Source organism: Mycetomoellerius zeteki, unplaced genomic scaffold, assembly GCF_001594055.1.
Source record: "Mycetomoellerius zeteki isolate Tzet28-1 unplaced genomic scaffold, Tzet1.0 scaffold25, whole genome shotgun sequence".
NCBI lineage: Eukaryota > Metazoa > Arthropoda > Insecta > Hymenoptera > Formicidae > Mycetomoellerius > Mycetomoellerius zeteki.
Window position 1 is genome coordinate 451,228 of NW_017257227.1, and position 22,416 is coordinate 473,643.

Below are 22,416 nucleotides of genomic sequence, written 5' to 3' on the forward strand. Positions count from 1 at the left end.
ACGTATGTTGTCAAGGTCATGACCCTGAGTGAGCTCCAACAAGTTTTAACCGTCGCTCGTTATTCGTTAAAAAGTTATAAACAAAAAAAGTTTGAAAAATAATGTGTCTTTTACTATATAAAACAGAAATTTTTGGCTTTAAAATATATTTTACGACTTTCCACGCGAAACGATTCCCACCCTACCTCCACCCCTGCCAAGGGGCGCACGACTTCCACGCGAAGTTTCACGCATGATGGAAGGATAATATGGTGTGTGCAGTTGGACGATGTTTCTGTCTAAATCTGTTGCCCTTTCCGTCTATGGGCTGTTCATGTAGGCGAGGGCTACCAACTGTGAAACGCCAAACATGGGGCGGTATTCATAGTCCCCCCCCGTTCTTATTTTGAAACCGTCTTAAATAATGTCTTAAGATGCTAATACAGTTCTCGAAGATTGACTGATGACATCTTAAGACTGTACTTAAGACAGTCTTAAATGCAAGAATCGACTATGAATACCGGCTTGTTTCGCGTTGTGAAATTGGTACTGAATCTTGTGTTAAACAAAGAAAGATTCAGTACCAATTTCACGTCGCGAAACAGATCGGTATTCAATTATTCATAGTCGATTCTTACATTTAAGATTGTCTTAAGTACAATCTTAAGATATCGTAACCCATACAGCACAGAATTTGCAGCAATATCGTTGCAAAATCTCTGCAATATTGCTGCAATTTTTATGCAACTTTGTGCTGTAGGGGAAGCCAATCTGAGGACTATATTAGCATCTTAAAGGAATGCTGGAGTGACCACATTATAATCGTATAAAAATCTCCGAATTGACTGAACGGAATAAAAAATCCTTTCATAGGATTAAAGTAGACGCAAAATTAGGAGATGGTGCAATGGATTTTATACTAAAATCGAAAGAATGTTAAAAAATTTTTTAATTTTTTTTCAATTTTAGTACAAGGTTCACTGCACCACCTCCTAATTTTGCATCTACTTTAATCCTATGAAAGGATTTTTTATTCCGTTCAGTTAATTCGAAAATTTTTATACAACTGTAATGTAATAATTTGGTCACTCCAGCATCCCCTTAAGACATTATTTAAGACGATTTTAAAATAAGAACGGGGACTATGAATACCGCCCCATGTTTCGCGTTTCACAGTTGGTAGCCCTCGCCTACATGAACAGTCCATAGACGGAGAGGCAGAGATTTAGATAGAGACACCGTCCAACTGCACACACCATGTTATCCTTTCACCATGCTTCCACACTTTCACCCCATCTCCCTCTCCCCTACTTCAGGAGTATACGACTTTCCACGCGAAGCGAGTTCCACCTCATCTCGCCAAGTTGCTTCGCATGGAAAGTCGTGCGCTCCTGAAGCAGGAGGGAAGTGAGGTGAACCTCGCTTCGCGTGGAAAGTTGAACGTCCCTTAGCAGGGGAGCAGGTGGGATGAAAGTCGCTTCGCGTGGAAAGTCGTGCGCCTCTTAATAAGGGGAGAAGTGAGATGGAACTCCTTTCGCGTGGAAAACCATTACGTAAACAAGGAAGGGTATAAAATAGTTTTTAATATTACATATAGTAGAAATAAGACGTTATTTTTTCAGTTTTTTTGTTAATAGCTTTTTAACGGATAATAAGCGATGGCTAAAACTTGTTGAAAGTTACTCAGAGTCATGACCTTGACAACATATGTCTGTACTGATTTTTTAAGGTGCTGATCTTCGGTGAATATTTACCCTTCTTTCTATTTGTGAAACATCAACAATTCCAAAAATATTTAGACATATAAATTTTATCCGGAGAATATTCTATTCCGGATAAAATTTATATATCTAAATATTTCGCCGTGCATGTTGATTAAATGAAACAATGAACAGGAGATGCACTATTTGAACGATGCCTATCACTCATGCTTAGGGAAATATGAAAGATTTAGCGAACGTTTCCCTGGGTAGTTACGAGATGAAATAATTTATTAATATAGTTACGTCATCTCGCATATCATGACATATCTTTACAAGGATATTTTTTTCTGTTTCCATCTTTTTCTAGGATTTTCTGTTATGCAGAGAGAACATATTAGAGTATGCGGCGATGTTTCGTTGATTCAATTATCATCCACCGCAGAGCGGAATAAAATCCAATTTTCGTAATAATGTCTATCCCTTTTTGCTGGACTCACTCTCTGTGACATATCCTACACGTTCGTATTCCGGACCATTCTGTTCAAAACTATGCGAGCGACGATAAATTATCTTGAAATGAGCAACAATATTCGCCACATGAGCCATAATTTTGCGCACTTAATGCTATCCAGTACTGACCCTCCAAGTGGTAAACTCGTAGGGATTAATTGCTGTAATACCAGCGTCGGTATGAGAAGATAAATCTACATTACGTTAGATACATGCATTCTAACACTAATTGTATGTATATGATGTCCTTTGACTTACATAATTTTCAAGAAATTTGAAAGCTTTTTCAGTCAAAATGTTCGAATATCTATTATAAAATAATATAAACAATAGATGAAAATAAGTTTTTTGCAAATTAAGCTTTAAAAATGTTAACAAACCACAGAATAACATGTATCTTAATTTTAATTTAAAATTTATTAAAGAAATATTTAATATTAATAATTATTGTAAATCTCTTTGGATATTTTAGCTATAGAAAATGCAGTGCCCAATTTGAATTCGTTTTCTCATCTTGCTATTTCATGGTAGATTAACTTCGGATTTGTCTGCAAGTGTTCGAATAAATTCTCGATAATTCCGAACGATCCTGTTCCCAAAATAGCAGCTTAGGCAATGGTTCCCCAAGAGAGATCTTAAGTTACATTATATAGTCGGTTGTAATTCGTGCAAATGGTATCTATATACCCGTTTTGTGGTTCTCCTGTTTTAAATGTAGTTGTGCGAAAATATCTATAAAATGAGAAATTTTGTTATATTTCTTTCATTTGCATTTCATTTAGTATCATTGATATATGTATACATCACTGATATCATAATAAATTGTGTGAGAAGCAAAATGCGATCTGACCAAAAATTTTTTTAATTTGTTCAGTCAGAAACCGGTGACATTATTCATAACGTCACCGGTTTCTGACTGAACAAGTTTTAAAATTTTTTGGTCAGATCTCATTTTGCTTCTCACACAATTTGACTCACTATTTTAATTATTGGACTTATATCCTTGTGCTACACCTTCTCGTTTAAGACACAATAGCATATGTGAAGGTTAACGAATAAAACCACAAGAGAGAGGAATTTCTAATTTTTGCGGCAATACATGAAGAATCACGACTATCTTCGAACTACAAGTTTTTATATCAGCGTAATTATGAATTTAAAATTGTAACTGTTACCGAAACTTAATTTTTGCTTTCCACTTTAAACCTTGTAAACACTGGAGGATGGCCTGAAACGTTTGTTTAATATTCAAATATATCATAATTTGGTTCGTAACCCTTAATTTATGTTTATTTATTATTATTGAGCCATTATAATATTATATATACGCATATAATACTTTTCTCACACAAGAATCAATTATTAAATCATAAGAAATAAAACTTGGGTCATGTCTCATAAACTTTATCTGAGTTCTCTAATTAAATTGCAATTATAAATGTAATAAAGGTCAATTTGGTTTTTAACATTTATGTATTTAATTAAATAATTATAAAATTTAATAGTATCATGTAACATGTAAAGATAATTTTAATTTAGTTTTTTAGCAGAATTGCAACTATAAATATCTAAATATATATATATATATATATATTAAACAGAAGAAGAATGTGCTTATATCTCATTAAGTCATAAATATCATATTACAACATATTCTAAATAAAATACACAGCTTAAAATACATAGGGATGTGTGATATTTAAGCATACAGTGATAATTTGGCTGCGACAAAACGAAACTATGTGCATCCGTACGGCAATTTTTTCACGGATTAAACAAAACTAGAGACAAAAGGCTTTTAGCCTTTCACTGGTTGTCAGCTGCTTGGAAAATTATGGCGCAAAATTATTTATGGCACCTTTTATGATTCATTCTTTTACACATTTCTAAGCTAGTAATATAGCTTTTTCAACAAATGTATTGTTTCAAAACTCAAAACAAAATCTTACTATGCAAAATTATTTTATAAGGTAGATCATATATAATGATAATATATGTTTTAAGTATTTTGTAAAAATAAGATTAATTGAGAACATATTAATAAATAATATGGTTTGTAAAAATTATATCAATTTAGCTTATTAATAATCCAGCGTCCATTTTTAATTTATTCGAGATTTTATCTTATATTTATGCATATAGAAATAATAAGAATATCTTTTTTAAGGTTAAATTTTATTTCCATAAAATGCTTAAAATGATTTTTCGTAAGATTTTATTTTTATGATTACAACGTACCATTAAAATGGTGAAAAATGCGTTGCGCTTTACATTGTGTTTACACAGGCGAATTCGAGAACCCGTACTTCACACGATTTACAGAAGCGCAAAAAACGCATACTATCATAGCACAGGAAAGCGGCAGAAGTAATGTTATGTATATTTCGACGCCTCCTTTTTATAAAATGCTTATTCCAACAAGAGTGTTGTAACATGCCAATTCACGTTTTTGTATATAGAATAAGATGTTAATTCGCGCTTTCGTTCAATAAGATGCCAACTCGCGCTTACATACGATAAGATACCAGCTTATACTTCCAAGCAGTAAGATGCTAATTCGTATGTTCGTTTAATAAAATACCAACTCAAGTACCCGTGCAATATGATGTCAATTCGCGCCTTTCGATATATTGCTGCTAATTTAATAAAGTAATGCAGATTTAAAGCTTTTAAAATTTCTTTGTTACACTTTTTGCTGCTATTAGTACATACAAATTAACAAATCAAACTCCTAACGATTTACTTTTATTATTATAAATACATTATTATGCATTATCTAATGTATTTATAATAATAAAAGTAAATCGTTAGGAGTTTGATTTGTTAATTTGTATGTACTAATAGCAGCAAAAAGTGTAACAAAGAAATTTTAAAAGCTTTAAATCTACGTTACTTTATTAAATCAGTAGCAATATATCGAAAAGTGCGAATTGACATCATATTGCACGGGTACTTGAGTTGGTATTTTATTAAACGGATATACGAATTAGGATCTTACTGCTTGGAAGTATAAGCTGGCACCTTATCATACGTAAGCGTGTTGGCATCTTCTTGAACGAAAGCGCGAGTTAGCATCTTATTCTACAAAAACGTGAATTGGCATGTTATAATACGAAGACGTGAATTAGAATGTTGCAACACTCTTGTTGGGGAATAAGAATTTTATAAATAGGAGGCGTCGATTTGTTTAGTACAAATCATTTTTTATAAATCATCACATATATTTTTTCAATAAGTACGAAAATTAATGAATAACGATTGTTTAAAGAATCTAACAATATAGCATTTACTCATGATAAAATTATAACATCGCTGGAGTATACGTCTAACCGTAATACCGACTAATTACAATTTGAGCTCGCCAATGTTCGGTTGAACTATTATATCTAATTAATATATTATTTATCTGAACAAATTATATAATATTAATAATTATGCCGCCTTTTATCAAATTTCAATTACACAAGTCGACGATGCAACGCAGATTAATTAATGAAAACTTATCATTGAATATCGATATCTCCATAATACACACAGATACTTATGTATAAAATTATTTAACATTATAAAATGTTAAGTGTAGAATATACATTTCTACTATTAAAATATAGAAATTAGAGAGAGAGAGAAAGGGGGGAGGGAGAAAAAGACGAAATTTATTAAAGATTAATCATCCTGACATTATTTTTCCAGTAGATATTGCATTATCTAAGAAGTAAGAAAAAAGTATAGGGTGACTCCGGCAAATACGCCGCGCTGGAATTTACGCTGCAGAAGTCAGAAAAAATAGAAGGAGTAGAGGTAATTTTCCCGCAACTACTCTATTACATGCTTTTATATTATATTAGTATTGTGTTATGATTTCAGCTTCTTACTGTTAATATTAATGAAATTATTGCGAGTTGAATCGATTTGTCACTGTAATATCCTTTGGGAAAATTTACTTAAAGAAAAGTTAAAGTTTTTAAAAGTAACCTTTCAAATGTAAAAGTTAACTTAAAAAATTTTTAAGTGATATAAAGTGATCGAAGCAATTTTAGCATACATCCCATCCCTATGGGATATACGGCAAAAATGCAAGGGTTTCAAAAAATTCATTTTTTAATACGAAAAATAAATATATATATTTCGTATTTCTAATATTTTTTTCATAGTAGTAGACAATACAAAATTTTTACTGATATAGTTCGTTTACTTTAAACATAGTAAATAATACTTAATAAATCAAGTTTTTGATAGGTACGACGTACATACCGGAATTATCCTATCTCATCAAAAAGATTTTACTTTTTATTCCATAACAGATATACATATTTGAAATTGATTTATATCTGTCATAAGACGAATATTCTACAAATAATAAAAGATTAACACGATCAAAGTTATTACCGAATAAATATAAATACCATACATTATATCCTTGTGAGAAGATAATTCTTATAATTGTTATAGTGTCGTTAAAACTTTAAGAGATAATGAAAAAATAGGTATAGATAACAGTGATAATAATGTAACAGCGATAACCTCGGCGACAACTATGCTTTTTACAATTCAATATCTAATCAGGCAGATACATCATCAATAAATTACAAATAAATTTAAATAGCCATATTATGTTAATGTTCTCTAATTTACAAATAAATTTGTCAGAAATTTGTTACGAAAGGGCCTCGCACTAATTATATAGAAAATTTAATTCCGATGAAATAAGTTCGTTTTTATGTTGTAGCTTATAATTTTGTAGTTTATAATGTAGTGAGCATAAAATAAAACATAATAGACAAAAGACTCAATAATAGATAGACCTATGATATAAAAAATAAGGTACTCTGTTTTACACCTTTGATATACACCATGACTCAAGAACTATTCATTATTGAGTCTTTTATCTATTATGTTTTATTTTATGCTCACTACATTATAAACTACAACATTATAAGCTACAACATAAAAACGAACTCATTTCACCGGAATTAAATTTTTTATATAATTAGTGCGAGACCCTTTCGTAAAAATTTTCTGACAAATTTATTCTATTACATCCTTTATTCACTACATTATAAGCATGTTCGCTGCAATACATATATGTGAAAACGAATTTATTTCACCGAAACCCAATTTTCAGTATAATTAATATGGTGTCTAATTATATGGAAAATTGGGTCCCAATGAAATGGATTCGTTTTCACATATGTTGTAGCTTATAATGTGATGAACAAAAGATAAACACAAGGTTCAATAATGGATAATTCTTAAATCTTTTGTCTATTACATCTTTTTGTTTATGCCATTAAAAGCTACAACATGAAAATGAACTTCATTATTTCACTGGCATTAAATTTTCTACACAATTAGTATGGAGTCCTTTCTACAAGTATTGCATCTATCCAATTATTCGTGCAAATGAAAAAATTTAAATATATAATACCTTAAAAAAATAGCAATAATTTTTGAAAGAATCAATTTAACAATGGACTCTCAAATATACATAAAAAATCAATATTATATATAATTTTCGAAATATTTGTTTAAGGAGCTTACACATCAGAACTGCGTGATAGCGAACGAAAGAGTATGAACATTTCATTATAAAGAATAGTCTGAATAATTTATTACGAGCTAATATCTTACAACAATTCTCGAAAAATGCAAACAAAGAGACATCATTTTCTCTTAATTTTGGTATTAATTTGTTTGTGCGACAAATTTTGAAGTTTGACGTAATTAATAGAAATTTCTAAAAATAAGTGTATAATGATCAAACATGTAGACTCGATATAGAAGATGCATAAAAATAAATGACACAGGAACTAGCTATTTCGAAGTTAAGAATTCACGATAATCGTATTGTCGGGTAATATTAATTATCTCGGACAATTCCAGAGCCATGCTGCGCCAAGGAAATCCTTGTAGTTTGAGCGCTTAAAACTGTTTAAGGCCAAAAACGAGCCCTAGTAGAATGAGATAACCGGTGTTATCGTCCGAAAAAGCCGACGATAATAGTCGGAAAACGCGAAGGAACTCGTATATTAAGTCAGAAAGTTCTGACACGGCGGACTACTTTCGGCTGCTACGGTCAATCATGCTTGCGTAAATGGATTACCCTACTATTACATTTCGTAATTGAGCACGAAATTTCAAGTTTTTGTGTATGGTAATCCTCGCGAGCAAATTACGTACAGGATGAAGCAAGAAAAGTGATATATTTTGGTATACATGACTAATATAAAATATAAAGTTTAGTTCAACACACACAATTGCTCCCGGATTATATTGAAATGTCGATTTGTGGGATTCTTCCTCAACTGAAATGGGATATTCCATTCGCGGAATACCGAACGTAAAAATTCATGTTTCAAATCCATTAGCCTTTCTGTTTCATTGTAACTGTATCGATCCGCGGTACAAAGCGCAGTTAATCTACGTCCTATTCTGCTTGTCGACGAAGTTTGCCATTTATCGTAGCCCGGGTTAAATTCAAATGACTTTCTGGGTCACCTTGGGCGCAAAATGACGTTTCGCAACGACGTGATCGTCGTCGATATTTCCTTCCGTTTTTTCTTTTTCTTTATTTTAGTTTTTCTTTCATTCCGTCATTGTGTATTAATTATACATTTCAAAAACGCACATTGAGTTCGGCTGATCTCATTGCCCACTTGTTCTTATATTCTTTATCCCTATTCCTCACGGTCCTTATAATCCTTTCATCGAAATAGGTTTAAGAGGAGAACCTCGAAGTGAGCTTTAAGATGGCTTATTGCGGCGGTCGACATGAAAACAATCGAGTGGTTCATGGCAAGGCGAGAAGAAGGAACAAAACAAGGCAAAAAAGGAGAAATACCCTATTATTATCTACTAAATATGTCATATTTGCAAGGTTTTATCTTTTTGAAAACATAAAATGAATATATTTTAAATCTATTGTTAAAAGCACTTTAAAAACAAATAATTTCTCGAAAATTAATTAAAATTATTCTTTCATAATTTTGTATATAATTCTCATTAAGCGAAAGAGAGCATTCTCTATACTGATGATATCTTTATATCAATAAAAAGTATTAACAAAAACTTTATAACTGCATACATAGCAACAATATTAATGATAAAATTTGAGCATAAAAATTAAACAAATATTGATTAAAATTCTCTAAAAGGAATTATTTTAAAACAAAATTAAAATATGCGTGAAAGAAGGAGAGAGAGAGAGAGAGAGAGAGAGAGAGAGGAAAGAATATTCATGCTGTCACTAATTCACATCCTCTAATTAACATGGCCTATTAAATACTTTTAAGCGTGGAAAATACTATCACGTGACATATTCTGCTATATCATTCATATATAGTATGTATACACACACACACACGCGCGCGCGCACATATGTACATTACACTGACAAAGAAAAGAGAAAATTTTTTTTTATCAACCTCTTAGCTCAAAAGCTTCCATTTCATACCAAAAGAATATCCCTAAATTTTTATCAAAAAATATTAAGATTTAGAGGTCACTAGTGAATGATTTTTAAATCAAAGTTTTGATTTTCCTTAATACATGTTTGACTTGATGCAAAAATAGCTTAATCCAGTAATTTATTTTAAATTAAATGTGATACTGTAGATTAGATACGCTAATATATGTTTAATAGGGGAGACCGGGGACATACACACACAAAAGTAACACGGGATAATAGCAACATCGTTAATATTTCTTAATAGATATGTGTATGCGGCTGCATGGTAAAATTCTGTAGACAGATCGGCATTGAATCGTTCGTTACATGCTGGTTCTTGCAAAACGTGCACGAGTGCAAGAGCAAAAATTACTTTTTTCATTAAGTAAATTTTATTGCGTGCACAAAATCTAAAATATTTTTTTCTTTATAATGAAGGTATAGTATGTATTATCATAAGGTGTATTATCATAATATGTTTTAATGATTATCTGCGTTGATGGTTTGTACATTTGGATTGATTTTTATCTAGGTTTTTATTTAAAAAATTTACTATTAATCATAAAATATCATTAGGGGACAATAGTAACATCAATGCCTCTGGGGTCAATTGTTACAATACAATTATCCCCAAACTTACTCGATTCTATTTTAGCATTATTTTGTACAATGTTATTTGTATTTTTCTTCATAGAATTCCATTAACAAGAAAACACAAGACAGATAAGAGAAAAACTATATAAAAGAAGTGTCTTTATACAAATAGAGACATTTAAAGAAGTTATGAAAGACAGATATCCATTTGTGCAGCTGCAAGAAAGAGTATGATGTTGTGTTACGTATCTTTGGCAAATATGATAGTATTATCCTCCTCTACTGTTATAATCGTTACTATCGTCCCTGGGAGTTGTAACAAAATTCCTCATAGTCTTTAAACAAACATAATTTTTTTATAGTTACATAAAATAATTAAACCAAAGAAAATTTTATATATAAATAAATTCTATATCTAAAGATACATATTCTTTTAATGTAAGTATTATATTTTAACTGTTATAACACTTCAAAGTCAAAATGTTACTTTTGTCCCCGGTCTTCCCTATGTTTAATTATTGTATATATAGAAATCTCCGAAAATCACAGGATAATCAATAAGAAAGTTATTTCTAAAGAAATAAATCAAATGTATATAAAATAATTTATTCTTCATATGTTTGATTTTAAAAAATACAAAATAAAATAAGAAATTTCTCATTAAAAATACAGTCTACTTATTTGCAGTCTAAATATTTAACTTCTAATTTATACATCACTCACATTAGAATTGTCGGAATTAATATTTGTATTTACAATATGAAAATATGTATTTTATTTGAAAATTCATTCGAGAAATTAGTCAAATTAATATCATATTCTCTCTCTCTCTCTCTCTCTCTCTCTCTCTCTCCCTCCCCTTCCTCTCTCTGTCTCTCCCTTTTTATTTCAAATATCCTTAAAGGATTTATGATTTATGTATTATAAGAATGGAGAAACCACATTCGTCTATTTCTGTCTGTATTATATTGCGTTATCCTTCTTTCGTCTTAAATCACATTTGAGCCAATTGAATTTTTCTCCTGTAACGTTATCCATCAAACTACCTTTTTCTTACGCTATCAGATCCAATGAAAAGGTACTTTTAACAGATTTCGCTTTGCTGTTTCACTGACATTTTTTCCTGTGACTGAGAAGAAGAATAAGAGAATGAAAGACATCAATGAGGAAGACAAAGAAGAGAGAAAGGAAGATTAGAACAGAAATAATGCAAATAAAAATGAGAAAGGAAAGAGAAAGCGTGAAAGCATTGTAATGTGGCCAGGCAAAGATTATCTTCGCGAAGCAGAAGAGAACAGAAGAGACAGAGATGTCCCAGTGTATTTTTAACATGGTTTATCTGGTTAAAGAACAAATAACTAAACAACGTGGGGAGAAAGAAGTCGATTTAAAAACCTCAGTAACTCAATTTGCATATTAACCTAGTAAAACCAAGGCTGCGTTCGGGAACATCATTTGGATGTCTCCGTATATCATCTTATCCTTGTTTAACATTGGATGAATAATAAGGATAAAACGATATACGGAGGCACTCGGGGAATGTTTCCGAACGCAGCCCAAATAAGCTAATAAATATACTAATTTCAGACATTTGTATATATCTATCTATTTTTACGCATCATTCTCCATTTATGTACTTATCTTATAAGAATAGCATTATATTACATTACATAGCTGTTATTGTAAAATATTTTAAAGAGAATATTCTTTTTTGCCACCAGTTACTATTGTAAGCTACGGCGAGCTAAAAGCGAGATTGCCCGTTCAAATTTTCAGCGATGTGCGGCTGCTAAAAATAATATTGACACGTATCTAGTAGCGCTAATATGCTTTTCGGCTATAACATTTTAATTCGATAGATCGGATAGATGATGCGCACAGCTCTAGTTTCTGTTTCAGTTTCGACTTCGGCTCGACTATATACGATAGGATCTCAGCTCGAGTTGATTCACTGCTGGGTGATTTCAGAAGGGGATCGTATTTGCTATTCGTGTATAATTATCTATCGCTATCTAACGCTATCCATTACCTTACGAATTATTCGACTATGCTGTTATAATCTTTTTTATCTGTGCAAAATACATTTTATGTACATACATGAGAGGCTGATAATAAATAAAGCTCAGTTGAAGACGCTTCAATAATTTGTTTTGAGAAGTAAAGTAATACGATATGTTTCATCGTAATTATTTTTTATTTTAACTTATTTGTTTTACGATCTCGATTTTACATAATTTTCATATATTTTAATGCTGATATTTCTGTTTTTAATAAATTCTACTTAATGTTATATCGTATATCCTATAATAGAATAGAATTTGAAATTAATTTTATAAACATATAGAAATGTTTTTGCAAATAATTTCAACAGTGATTTTGACATGTCTGTTATGCTAGCACATTCCCTCCCTCCACAAAAAATCAAAATGGTACTTATGCCAGAATTAAGTGCTCTTTATGTGCCCTAATGCCAATTTTTGTGCTCGAACGGTTTAGCAGAAAATCGCGATTGTGGATGTGTGGATTGTGGATGCTAGCTTAACGTTAAGTTAGCACCTCTTTCATTAAATTACATACAAAATAAAAAAATTAGTTCAGCAAAATTATGTGCTTTTTATGTGCTTTCAATATTACAAATCAAAATTAATGTAACCGTAACGGTTTAAAAGATATATGGCAATAAAGCTTGATACATATAACATCGGTACAAGAGTAAAGTACCGGCTACAATACATATAGCGAATTAGTTGTAGGCTCAAATTGTTCCTCCAATTTTGCGCTTTCAAAATATGCACAACATTTTGGTACAATTGGTATCATTTTGATATAATTGTTAATTTTTTTTAGAAACGTGTAAATATGATAACAAATGGTGCTACGAACTTTTGTTCCGATTTAATATATCTATTTATATATAAATAACTCAGTTTCAGTTTGATACTGACTGCGTCCTACGAAGTTAACATGATTAATAGATTGCTACATCTCCTGCAACGTACATATTATATTACATTTGATCGATATTCGCAATATTACGACATCAATAAAACGAATTTGAATAATGGAGTAAGTTCTATCGTCGACCTTAATTGTAATTGTGGCAATGCGTAGTCAACAAACAATCAAAATTTCGTTTCCAGAATTCTTATACGATTTGATTCACAATCACAAACGTAGTGTGATTCCAAAACTTTTATGATACGATTCAACAATTAACCATTTTTTAAAAAGAATACAAAAAGTTTCAAATATATATTCGATAACTTCTCATTTTCAAATTATAATAAGTATAAATGCTTTATATAAAAATCATATATTACATCAATATAAATATTAGTTACAAACTATTGATAATCTTCATAAACAGTTCGAAAAATTAATATAAATTAAACCAACCAGTTCTAATTATTATAATCATTTTAGATATTAATATAGTTAATATCTAAAATATAATTAATATATTAATAAAAATATTATCATATTATTAGATATGCTCTTTTAGAAATGATTCACACGTGTTATAGTTAATATTATCAGAATCTTCTCATTTTGAACTATATTTTTTAATCTGTATGCTTATGTGTTTTAAAATCGAGAGATTTTAAGCGTATAAGATATTGACGTTTCTTTATGAAGAATATTAATTGAAAGTTATAGCGCGATAATAACGTCGCAAAGTTTGGCAACTTTAAATAACTTCGTAGGTTATAAGAATTTCCAATGGCGAGAGAGATACTGGTAATTAAAACACCTTCTATCGGAAAAATCTGGGAATGTTCAATAAATATTCGGAATAATAAGAATATTCGAAATAATATCCGAAAAATCCATTTTATTATTTTATAATACTCACATAAAAAAGAAAAAAGAAATAAGAAGTTAAATAAAATAGTTGATCCAAATATAGTTTCATTTTTAATATGCTTCACTTAAAACTCATTTTGAAGCTTTCGTCGTCTACATAGATGATCAACTATTATGTATAAAAATATAGTCAATAAACTTGTGATACAATAATACAAAATATTCTCTCTAACTAGATAATAACGATACTCAATCGTAGAAAACTGATTCACAAAGTAATAACATTCGATTCGAATGACGTGTCGCATAATACATACATCATTGGACAACACAAGTTTCAATATTTTTTATTTGACTGTTTACTTAGTTCTTTTGTAATTCTCTTGCAAGCAGCTTTTGTTGGGGAACTTCATGTGCAGATGAAAAAGAAGTTCCCCGGTCTATCAACGGATTTCACGCCTCATCGATCGTCTCTATGATTTCAGTGCCGTGTGCCGACGACGAAGAAGATTTTTTTGGTTTTTTTTTAACGATCCGATGCACCTGAAGCCTCTTAGTTTATTTCTTTTATCAGATTTCTTAACTCGCTTCTTCCCGCTGATAAAACTGAGCTGCATTTGATTCCTATTGCGAATAAGATCTTCACCGTAATCTTTTGTCAGATATTTTCAATGATTAAGTTTAAATCTTTTTATACCATTTTAATTGTGTTATATTACGTATGATTAAATAATGTATTGTAAAAAGTTTAATAGAGAGATGTATTGAAAAGAACATGCGAATATCAAAAAGAATTGTCTCTCATAGAAATTAATCATACACACATGGATAAAAAGAGACACTTTCGAAGGCACTTGAGTTTGTACTTCCAGTTGTAAAATCAGTTATAAAAAAGTCAAATGACAATTCGGATGTGCATTCTCATAAAGAAGAGACTGCGGTAATGATACTAGAAAAGTTGCACTTATGCCGAGAATATTTAAAAATATCATTTAATAATTTCATACTCTAGGTTTAAGGACTTGCAAGTAAATAGACTGTGTAAAGAGAAAAATAAGCTCGTTTTGTAAAATAATGTTTTTTAATATTGCAATAAAAAATAAAATGTTTAAGAATAAGCTTCTAAAAGTTTTATTGATAGACGCTTATTGCAAATATGCAATTAAAGTCAAAGGACCGAAAATTGTATTTCAAAGATTTTCCCTTAATTGAGATGTCGAATTCCAAACATAGTCAAGTAAATCGATGGAGAGAGAGCTTTTTACGGTTTCAATATTCTGCAAAATTTACCGTCTCTGAGCTATGTTAGAATATTTTACATAAGTGCTGACTTCGTTATTAATTTCCCAGACAGCTGACTGCCTTGACTGATATGATCGATGAACACGATGAAAGAAAGTCCATCAATATGGCGTAGAGAATGATCGAGAAACGATTTTTATGTTCTAATAACATTATTCCATTACAAATTTCATTATTCGAGATACTGATTGAATCATTCTAACGGTATAACCACACATTCAATGTATCGTCTTCTTCATATCGTAATAATATTCTTTAAATTATTTTATAATTTTATCATTGTCATATTTAAATTAAACAAATACCCGTAATTTCATTTACACAAAACACATTTATCAATTTTTATTTCCTAGTATTAATCATCTTTCTAAAATTCCATATAGTTCTTGACATCATGATTCCAAATTTAATTTTTAATTCGTGTCCATGGGAGAAAATGTTTAGGATAAACATTATCTTTTCTTTATATTAGATAAAAATGAGTAACTGCGTTTTTCCTCAAACGAGTACTGGGATAAGTTTTCAGTCTGTTCCTGTAACTTCATAGATTTCATATAAGTAGATTACATACTCTATTTGTGATATCCTGCGATCAATAGATAGAATAAACATGACCTCGACAAAACCGGATAATTCAGACTATAATCTAACTATGCTGAAGACAGTAAGAGTTCTATAACGTTCTACTTTTTCCTTGGTGTGAATTTGTCGAATTCATTAGAATACGTGCAGGAGAGAATATGTGATAATTTATTGACTTCCGCTCGGCTGTTACGCTGTTAGTCTAATATAAAAACGTTATTGCGTCTATAATTGGTTTCGTGGTCAGTAATTTTATTTATAGATAAAATAATGCATGTTCAATGTTTATACGTAATCACGTACTTTATCTTATGCTGTCAGAAATTTAAAAAGAAGGTTTAAAATGCGCGCTCTCTCTCTCTCTCTCTCTCTCTCTCTCTCTCACTCACTCACTCACTCACTCACTGTCTGATAACAGTTGGTGCTTTCCAGCAAGGACACAATCAGTCTTTGCTGGAAAACACCTAGTACCATGCCTTAAATCATGAAGTGTTAATGCTTTTTTAATGGATACATTTTTTATGGTCCAAGTTCAATTTTTTAGTTACAGACAAATTAGAAATACTATTATTTCATGTTATACATAATACTTCTTCAAAGCTTGTACTTTAATGTTTATGCCTTTTAATGCTTCTATATATTATGTTATGTTAAATGTTACGCTTAAATATTATTCCTATATTATTGAATATATTATATCATTTGAAAATAGACATTTTTTATTTAAAAATTAATTTAGTATTATTATAATCTTCGAATTTTTCCAAAAACATATAGGTAACTTTAAAGAATACAATCCAAATATAACAAGACTGTAATAAAATTTAAAAAAGTAGTAAAATAAAAAATTTGCACACGTTCAAAATTTTGTTAAATATATTTTTTGTAATATTATTCGTTTATATATCACAAATAAACAAGCGATTAATTTTGATAGTTTACACAAACATACATATACATTTTTTAGTGTATGTATATGTACATGTGAATATTAAATTTTAAGGCTGTAGTATCCATGCGTGACGTATAATAGAAATCGTTTTTCGGTAATTCATATGCGGAATTCGTCCGCGAACGCGTTTGCCATGCAGGTTGCCGATTTACATAGAACGGATATTCGCGAGCGTTCGTGCTTGGGAGCACCGAATTTGCAAATCTCTCCACGCGCCAAACTTCAGATCCGAAAGGAGCTTTTTGCTCTGTCAATTCCACAGGTTACCTCTCGCAACTCGCAAGTTCACAGAGTTTCATAGTCGGTGTCGTTCGACGATCGATACTTAAGGGGAGACAAATGGAACATAGATGAACACGCGAACCCATGTGTGGAGAAAAGTTCTCTGTTTGCGGGAACGCGAAGAAATCGGTATTCTTGGAAGCATTTACGACGGAATTTCAGTATCGTGTAGGAGACACATTTATTTTTCTGAATTTTTATTTAAATCGTCGAAACGTCAACGTGTTCGCGTAGAATTTCCACGATGACTGTCATCAGATTGTCCACAGATGTCCTAAAAATGCAAATTAAGAGCGAACACTTATGTCGTACGCGTAATGTCAATAAATACTTTGATCAACAGAGTTGTTACTTCTCTCTTAGGTATTGATAATTTTAATATTTTTAATTTGACGTAGATATTGAAAGGAGATGGTTTCACGATTGTTTCGGTAGATCCGCGTTAGAGTCATTATCATTGTAGATCCGCGTCAATCGTTACAGCAAGCAGGGTCCAGAGGGTAAATATCAAAGTTCAAGGGGAGATCGCATCGGAGCAAGGATAAAGTACCGTTGAGGGATCTTAGTGCCTCTCCCCACGAGAAAAGCCGTGAGGCAGATGAATAAAGGCGAAAGGGGACAAATGACGGATAGAGACAGCTATAAGCCCTTCTATCGAATCAATGCATAGGCAACTACTAGAAGAACAATGAGTCCTAAATACTACCGACTCTACCTCGATGTTGATCACTAGTCGTCCACGTCCCTTTTCCCTTTCCCGTTCTCCGATATTTTCCGCTGACAATTCTGCAGTTTGCTACAAAATTAAGATAAGTCGGTTTTTCAACAATTCGATAGCGATTTGAGAATATCGCTATACATTATGTAGACAAATTTTATTCCATACACAGTACACACATTTAAAAAATTTCAAATATTCCCCTAGAATAGACCGAAGATGTTGCATTAGAGAATCAATACAATGAAAGAGCGGCAAGCAACACAGTCAAGAATCAATTTATCATAAATTGTGATATAACATCAATATTTATTCAAATAGAAGCATCAACGTTTCATTTTTACACTGGATTTTACTATACGCGGTTTCTCTTTAAGATGGTTTTTTAGTAAAGTGCCGAAAATTTTTTTTTTGGTGCCTCACCAGGGCTCACCCAAAATTACAAAGATCTGCATAATTTGAATAAAATATTAAAACTACGTCTATATCTTAATGAAATAATATGAAACATACGATAATAAATCAAGAGCATCTTTATCGAACAAAAACAAGATGAAATTATGTTTACTTTTCGAGGTTAAATTTATATACAAGTTTATGTACGTAAATATCTTTCCAGAATAGCCGTTGACCTATTACTTTTTTGTGACCATTAAAATCATAATTTTTTAAACTAATATAATCTCGTTTTTAAGAAAAGTCTATTTAAGATTTGTATGCAGGTAGCATTTGTATGCAAAGAAACGTTTGCGAGCCTTGTCTGTCACTAAGTTATACGTGGAAAGTTATATTTTCAATATTTTTTTCTCTCTTATTTCATCGTTAATCTACCGTAGAATTTTGCACACGTCAATTTCGATATTTCAACTTCATTATATAAAAAAATTAGACATTTCTATGGTAACTCGATTTACTAAAGAATCACCTTAATTGTTAAACTAGCCTTTTTGAGCGAACATGCGAATCTCTCATTATTTTACAAGACTTAGATGTGCTTTGCAACTTTCTATGTAATAAATATTGATTGATGTGATCATATTTGCTTGAGATTTAATAGCAGTTTATCTTTTCGAACGTGTTCGCCCTTTTTATTTTGATTATTTGAGTAAAAATAATTGTTAAGAACTTATTGATAAGAACTTCCCTCCCCTGTTGCTGCATAATTAAACACAATATATGGCGAAACATCCTCTTTTGTTTCATTAGCTATGTTAACTGCGAAATGGAATCGGGAACAGAGTGATGGAAGATAGAGAATATTGCCCCAGTAACATACTTGTTCTCATTATTACAACTATTTTATCTCACTGCATCTCTCTCTTTCTCTCTTTTTATGTGTATTATTAAATTAAATAATTATAATTCTAAATTGGATTAATGAAGATAAATTTAATTAAATAAGGGAAATCTTATTATCGATTAAAGCTGATCAGAGGGCGATATTCATAGTCCGTTCTTATTATAAAATCGTCTTAAATAATGTCTTAAAATGCTAATACGGCTCTCTGACTGGTTCAATAAACATCTTAAGGCTATACTTAAGACGGTCTTAAATATAAGAATCGACTATGAATACCGCTCTTACAAGTAAACGGAAATGTCACTCACCGATTTTAATGAAACTTTGCATATTTGTAGAACTATGAAAAATATTTGACACGTATTTTTTTTTATCGGCAAAAGTTCTCTCTGAAGAGTGAAAACTACCCCTTAAAGGTAAGGGGTAGATTTAATATATTAGGTGAAATAAGTTGAAAAGTAAAATGGATTAGGGGTTTTTGGGGTCGCTGAAACTAAATCTTATATCAAAAGTATGAAATTCAAAATGGCCGACCCAATATGGCTTATTTCACTATATTAAATCTACCCCTTATCTTTAAGGGGTAGTTTTCACTCTTCAGAGCGAACCTTTGCTGATAAAAAAAATACGTGTCAAATATTTTTCATAGTTCTACAAATATGCAAAGTTTCATTAAAATCAGTGAATGACACTTCCGTAGGTTTACTTGTTAGTATTTAAATAATTATTTCGGAATGAATTTATATACATAACCAATTCTACAAACCGCACGCTAAAATTTTCGATCTTAAAATGCAATTATGAACCGAACTAAAGTAGTAATATGGTAATATCACATATTAAATTGACAAGCAAATTTAATAATATTGATATTAATAAGTAAAAAAATATGTTTCATAAAAAAATTCTGTTATAGTCATTAAAATTAATAACATAAAACATTGTTGTATACATTTATGAAACGTATGTATCACAACAATTATGATATAGGAAAACAGAAACGTATTCAACAACGTATATGTCATCATACCTCGTTTCGTAGATGTGGCAGTCGGCATCGATGTGAGCTGCGATGGGATGCCGGCCCTATCAGTGGCAGTGATAGCCCACAGCCGAGTCTCGTGCCCCTTCGTGGACCTCGTCGTCGTCGTCGTCGTCTTCAGGACGAGCCACTAACCTGGTAGTCATCTCCACCACGACGACGGCCAGTCGGTCATCGTCTATCGACTAAGACACGTACGCTCTAAAAGCATAATAGAATTTTTCGTCAAAACATAAATACAGTAACAATGACTAAAAAATATATATTAATTTACATCATATAAGATTATTTAATATAAATATGAGAATTATTGTATAATTGTTAGTGGAATTGACAACTCTCTTCAAAAATTTTACGAAAACTCATATAAATAAGCGTAGTTGTTACTGCAATATTTATATAAAAATGCAGCTATTGATCTGTTTTCTGTTTCTGCACTAGACTGCATTTATAGAACTCTCTTTCTCATTTTCAAATATCAAACATATACATATCTCACTTTAAGTTTCAAAAGTGTACACTGATTCAGCCACAAAAAACAGACCTTATGATTGATAATCCATGGCTACAACTTTCTTCTTTTGGTCAATATAATTGAGCTATTCCTGAGCCTATCTATAATAGAGAATTGGTAAACTGCAACTGATATGAAAACTCACAGATGTTACATTGATTGTTTTCTAAACATTGTCAAAGAACAGTTTTGCATATTTAAAAGTTTATTCAAGCTCAATTGCATTTTTTTATAATAAAAAATATTATTTTTATAGGATAGTTTTTAACAGTTATATTTGAAAGATTTTGTTTTATCACTGTAAACTTAATTATAAGTTCCTGTGATAAATAAAAAGCACGTTTTTTTCATGCTTAAAGATGGATTACACTAGATTAACCTATTTAGTATATATAAAATAGGTTATAATTTATTTTATTGTGCCAAACTTTAAATTTAACGCCTATAACAGCGAAAATTATCGACGAACGTGAAAAGGTTTTTACCGCGACGGGAACAAAAGTTTGTTTTACTAGTGCTTGAAGCGTTAAACCTTAATGACAATTTCTTGTTCGCTTATGAAGTTAGAATCAACTTTTTACTATCCGCAAAGTTAAAATAGCCGTTTCACAAGATGCTCGGTTCGTATCTTCTTAGCAGAATATTTTAATTAATAAAATCTTTTATTATAATATTATATTTCTTTAACAATTCTGATATTATAAATTGTGTTTACGTTCTGATTCTGATGATTTTGTTTAAATACTAGCAAATAAGGTAGTTTTAATTTTAAAGACTTAAAAATACATGAATTTTCTTGTACATATAATGTTTACTTTAAATACAATATTCTATAAATTAATTTCAAGATTAATATTATTTTTGTAACAATTTTCTGATACAATTATAAAATTAATAAGCAATTACATAAATATATAAATAAGAACTCTCAATCTTAAATAATAAAATAGAAATTCAGACAAGGCTAATGTGAGAGTCTAACGCTGATGTAAGAGCGAAGAGTTATGCGTCGTCTACAATATACGAAGTAAGCTTGATTTAAGAAGTAAGAGTAAGAAATTGATCAATCACAGTCAAGTATTCTTTTCACAATCGACTGTGATTAGTCAATTTCTTACTCTTACTTCTTAAACCAAGCTTACTTCGCATATTGTAGATGACGCCTTAGGAGATACAGATAATACTTAGGTGTTAATGATTATCTTCATTTATTGTGTCGAACGTTTCGGCTCACTTTGGAGTCATCCTCAGCGAAAAACAGAAATATAAAATTCTCCATTGAGAATAAGTCGCTTGTAGATTGACAGAAATGCAGTAATCAATACGCTCAATAGGAAACAAAAACAAAGTTCAGAAACATTGATTCACAATTTTAAAAGTTAAAATATAAATTAATACATGTCTCGTTCCTCTGATTATAGAATCGTGTCAGTTCGTCGTGATATGTCGTTTAAAGTTGAATTGAATTATAAAATTAAACAATCCAAAATAAACTTTCTTTTTAAACTAGATGAGTATGTGATTATTTATATATGTGTCAACGACGTCAACGTGATTATCGTTATCACTTTTTTCTAATTCAAAACATCAACGTGGAACATATATCTAAAGATTTAATCCTACGAAATAGGTGCGATAGCTCAGTAACCTCGAATGGTGGCACGGCAGAAATGGCATCGAAAATTTT

The 22,416-nt window shown here is 30.7% G+C and overlaps 1 protein-coding gene across 3 annotated transcripts in view; it reads right to left on the bottom strand.

The window, feature by feature from the left end:
* Positions 1–20,259, bottom strand: part of LOC108723809 (uncharacterized) — a 67,906-nt gene extending 47,647 nt beyond the window's left edge. The window contains exon 1 of one of the 3 annotated variants that reach the window (XM_018449801.1): positions 20,204–20,259. Coding sequence is in view for 1 of the 3 variants with exons in the window: in XM_018449800.1 (XP_018305302.1) it covers positions 20,204–20,231 (28 nt within the window). In the remaining 2 variants the exon portion in view is untranslated. Of the gene's footprint in view, positions 1–17,870; positions 17,917–20,203 lie in introns of those variants that run through there. The other 2 variants (XM_018449800.1, XM_018449802.1) reach the window with 2 other exon arrangements.
* Between the last annotated feature and the right edge of the window lie 2,157 nt (positions 20,260–22,416).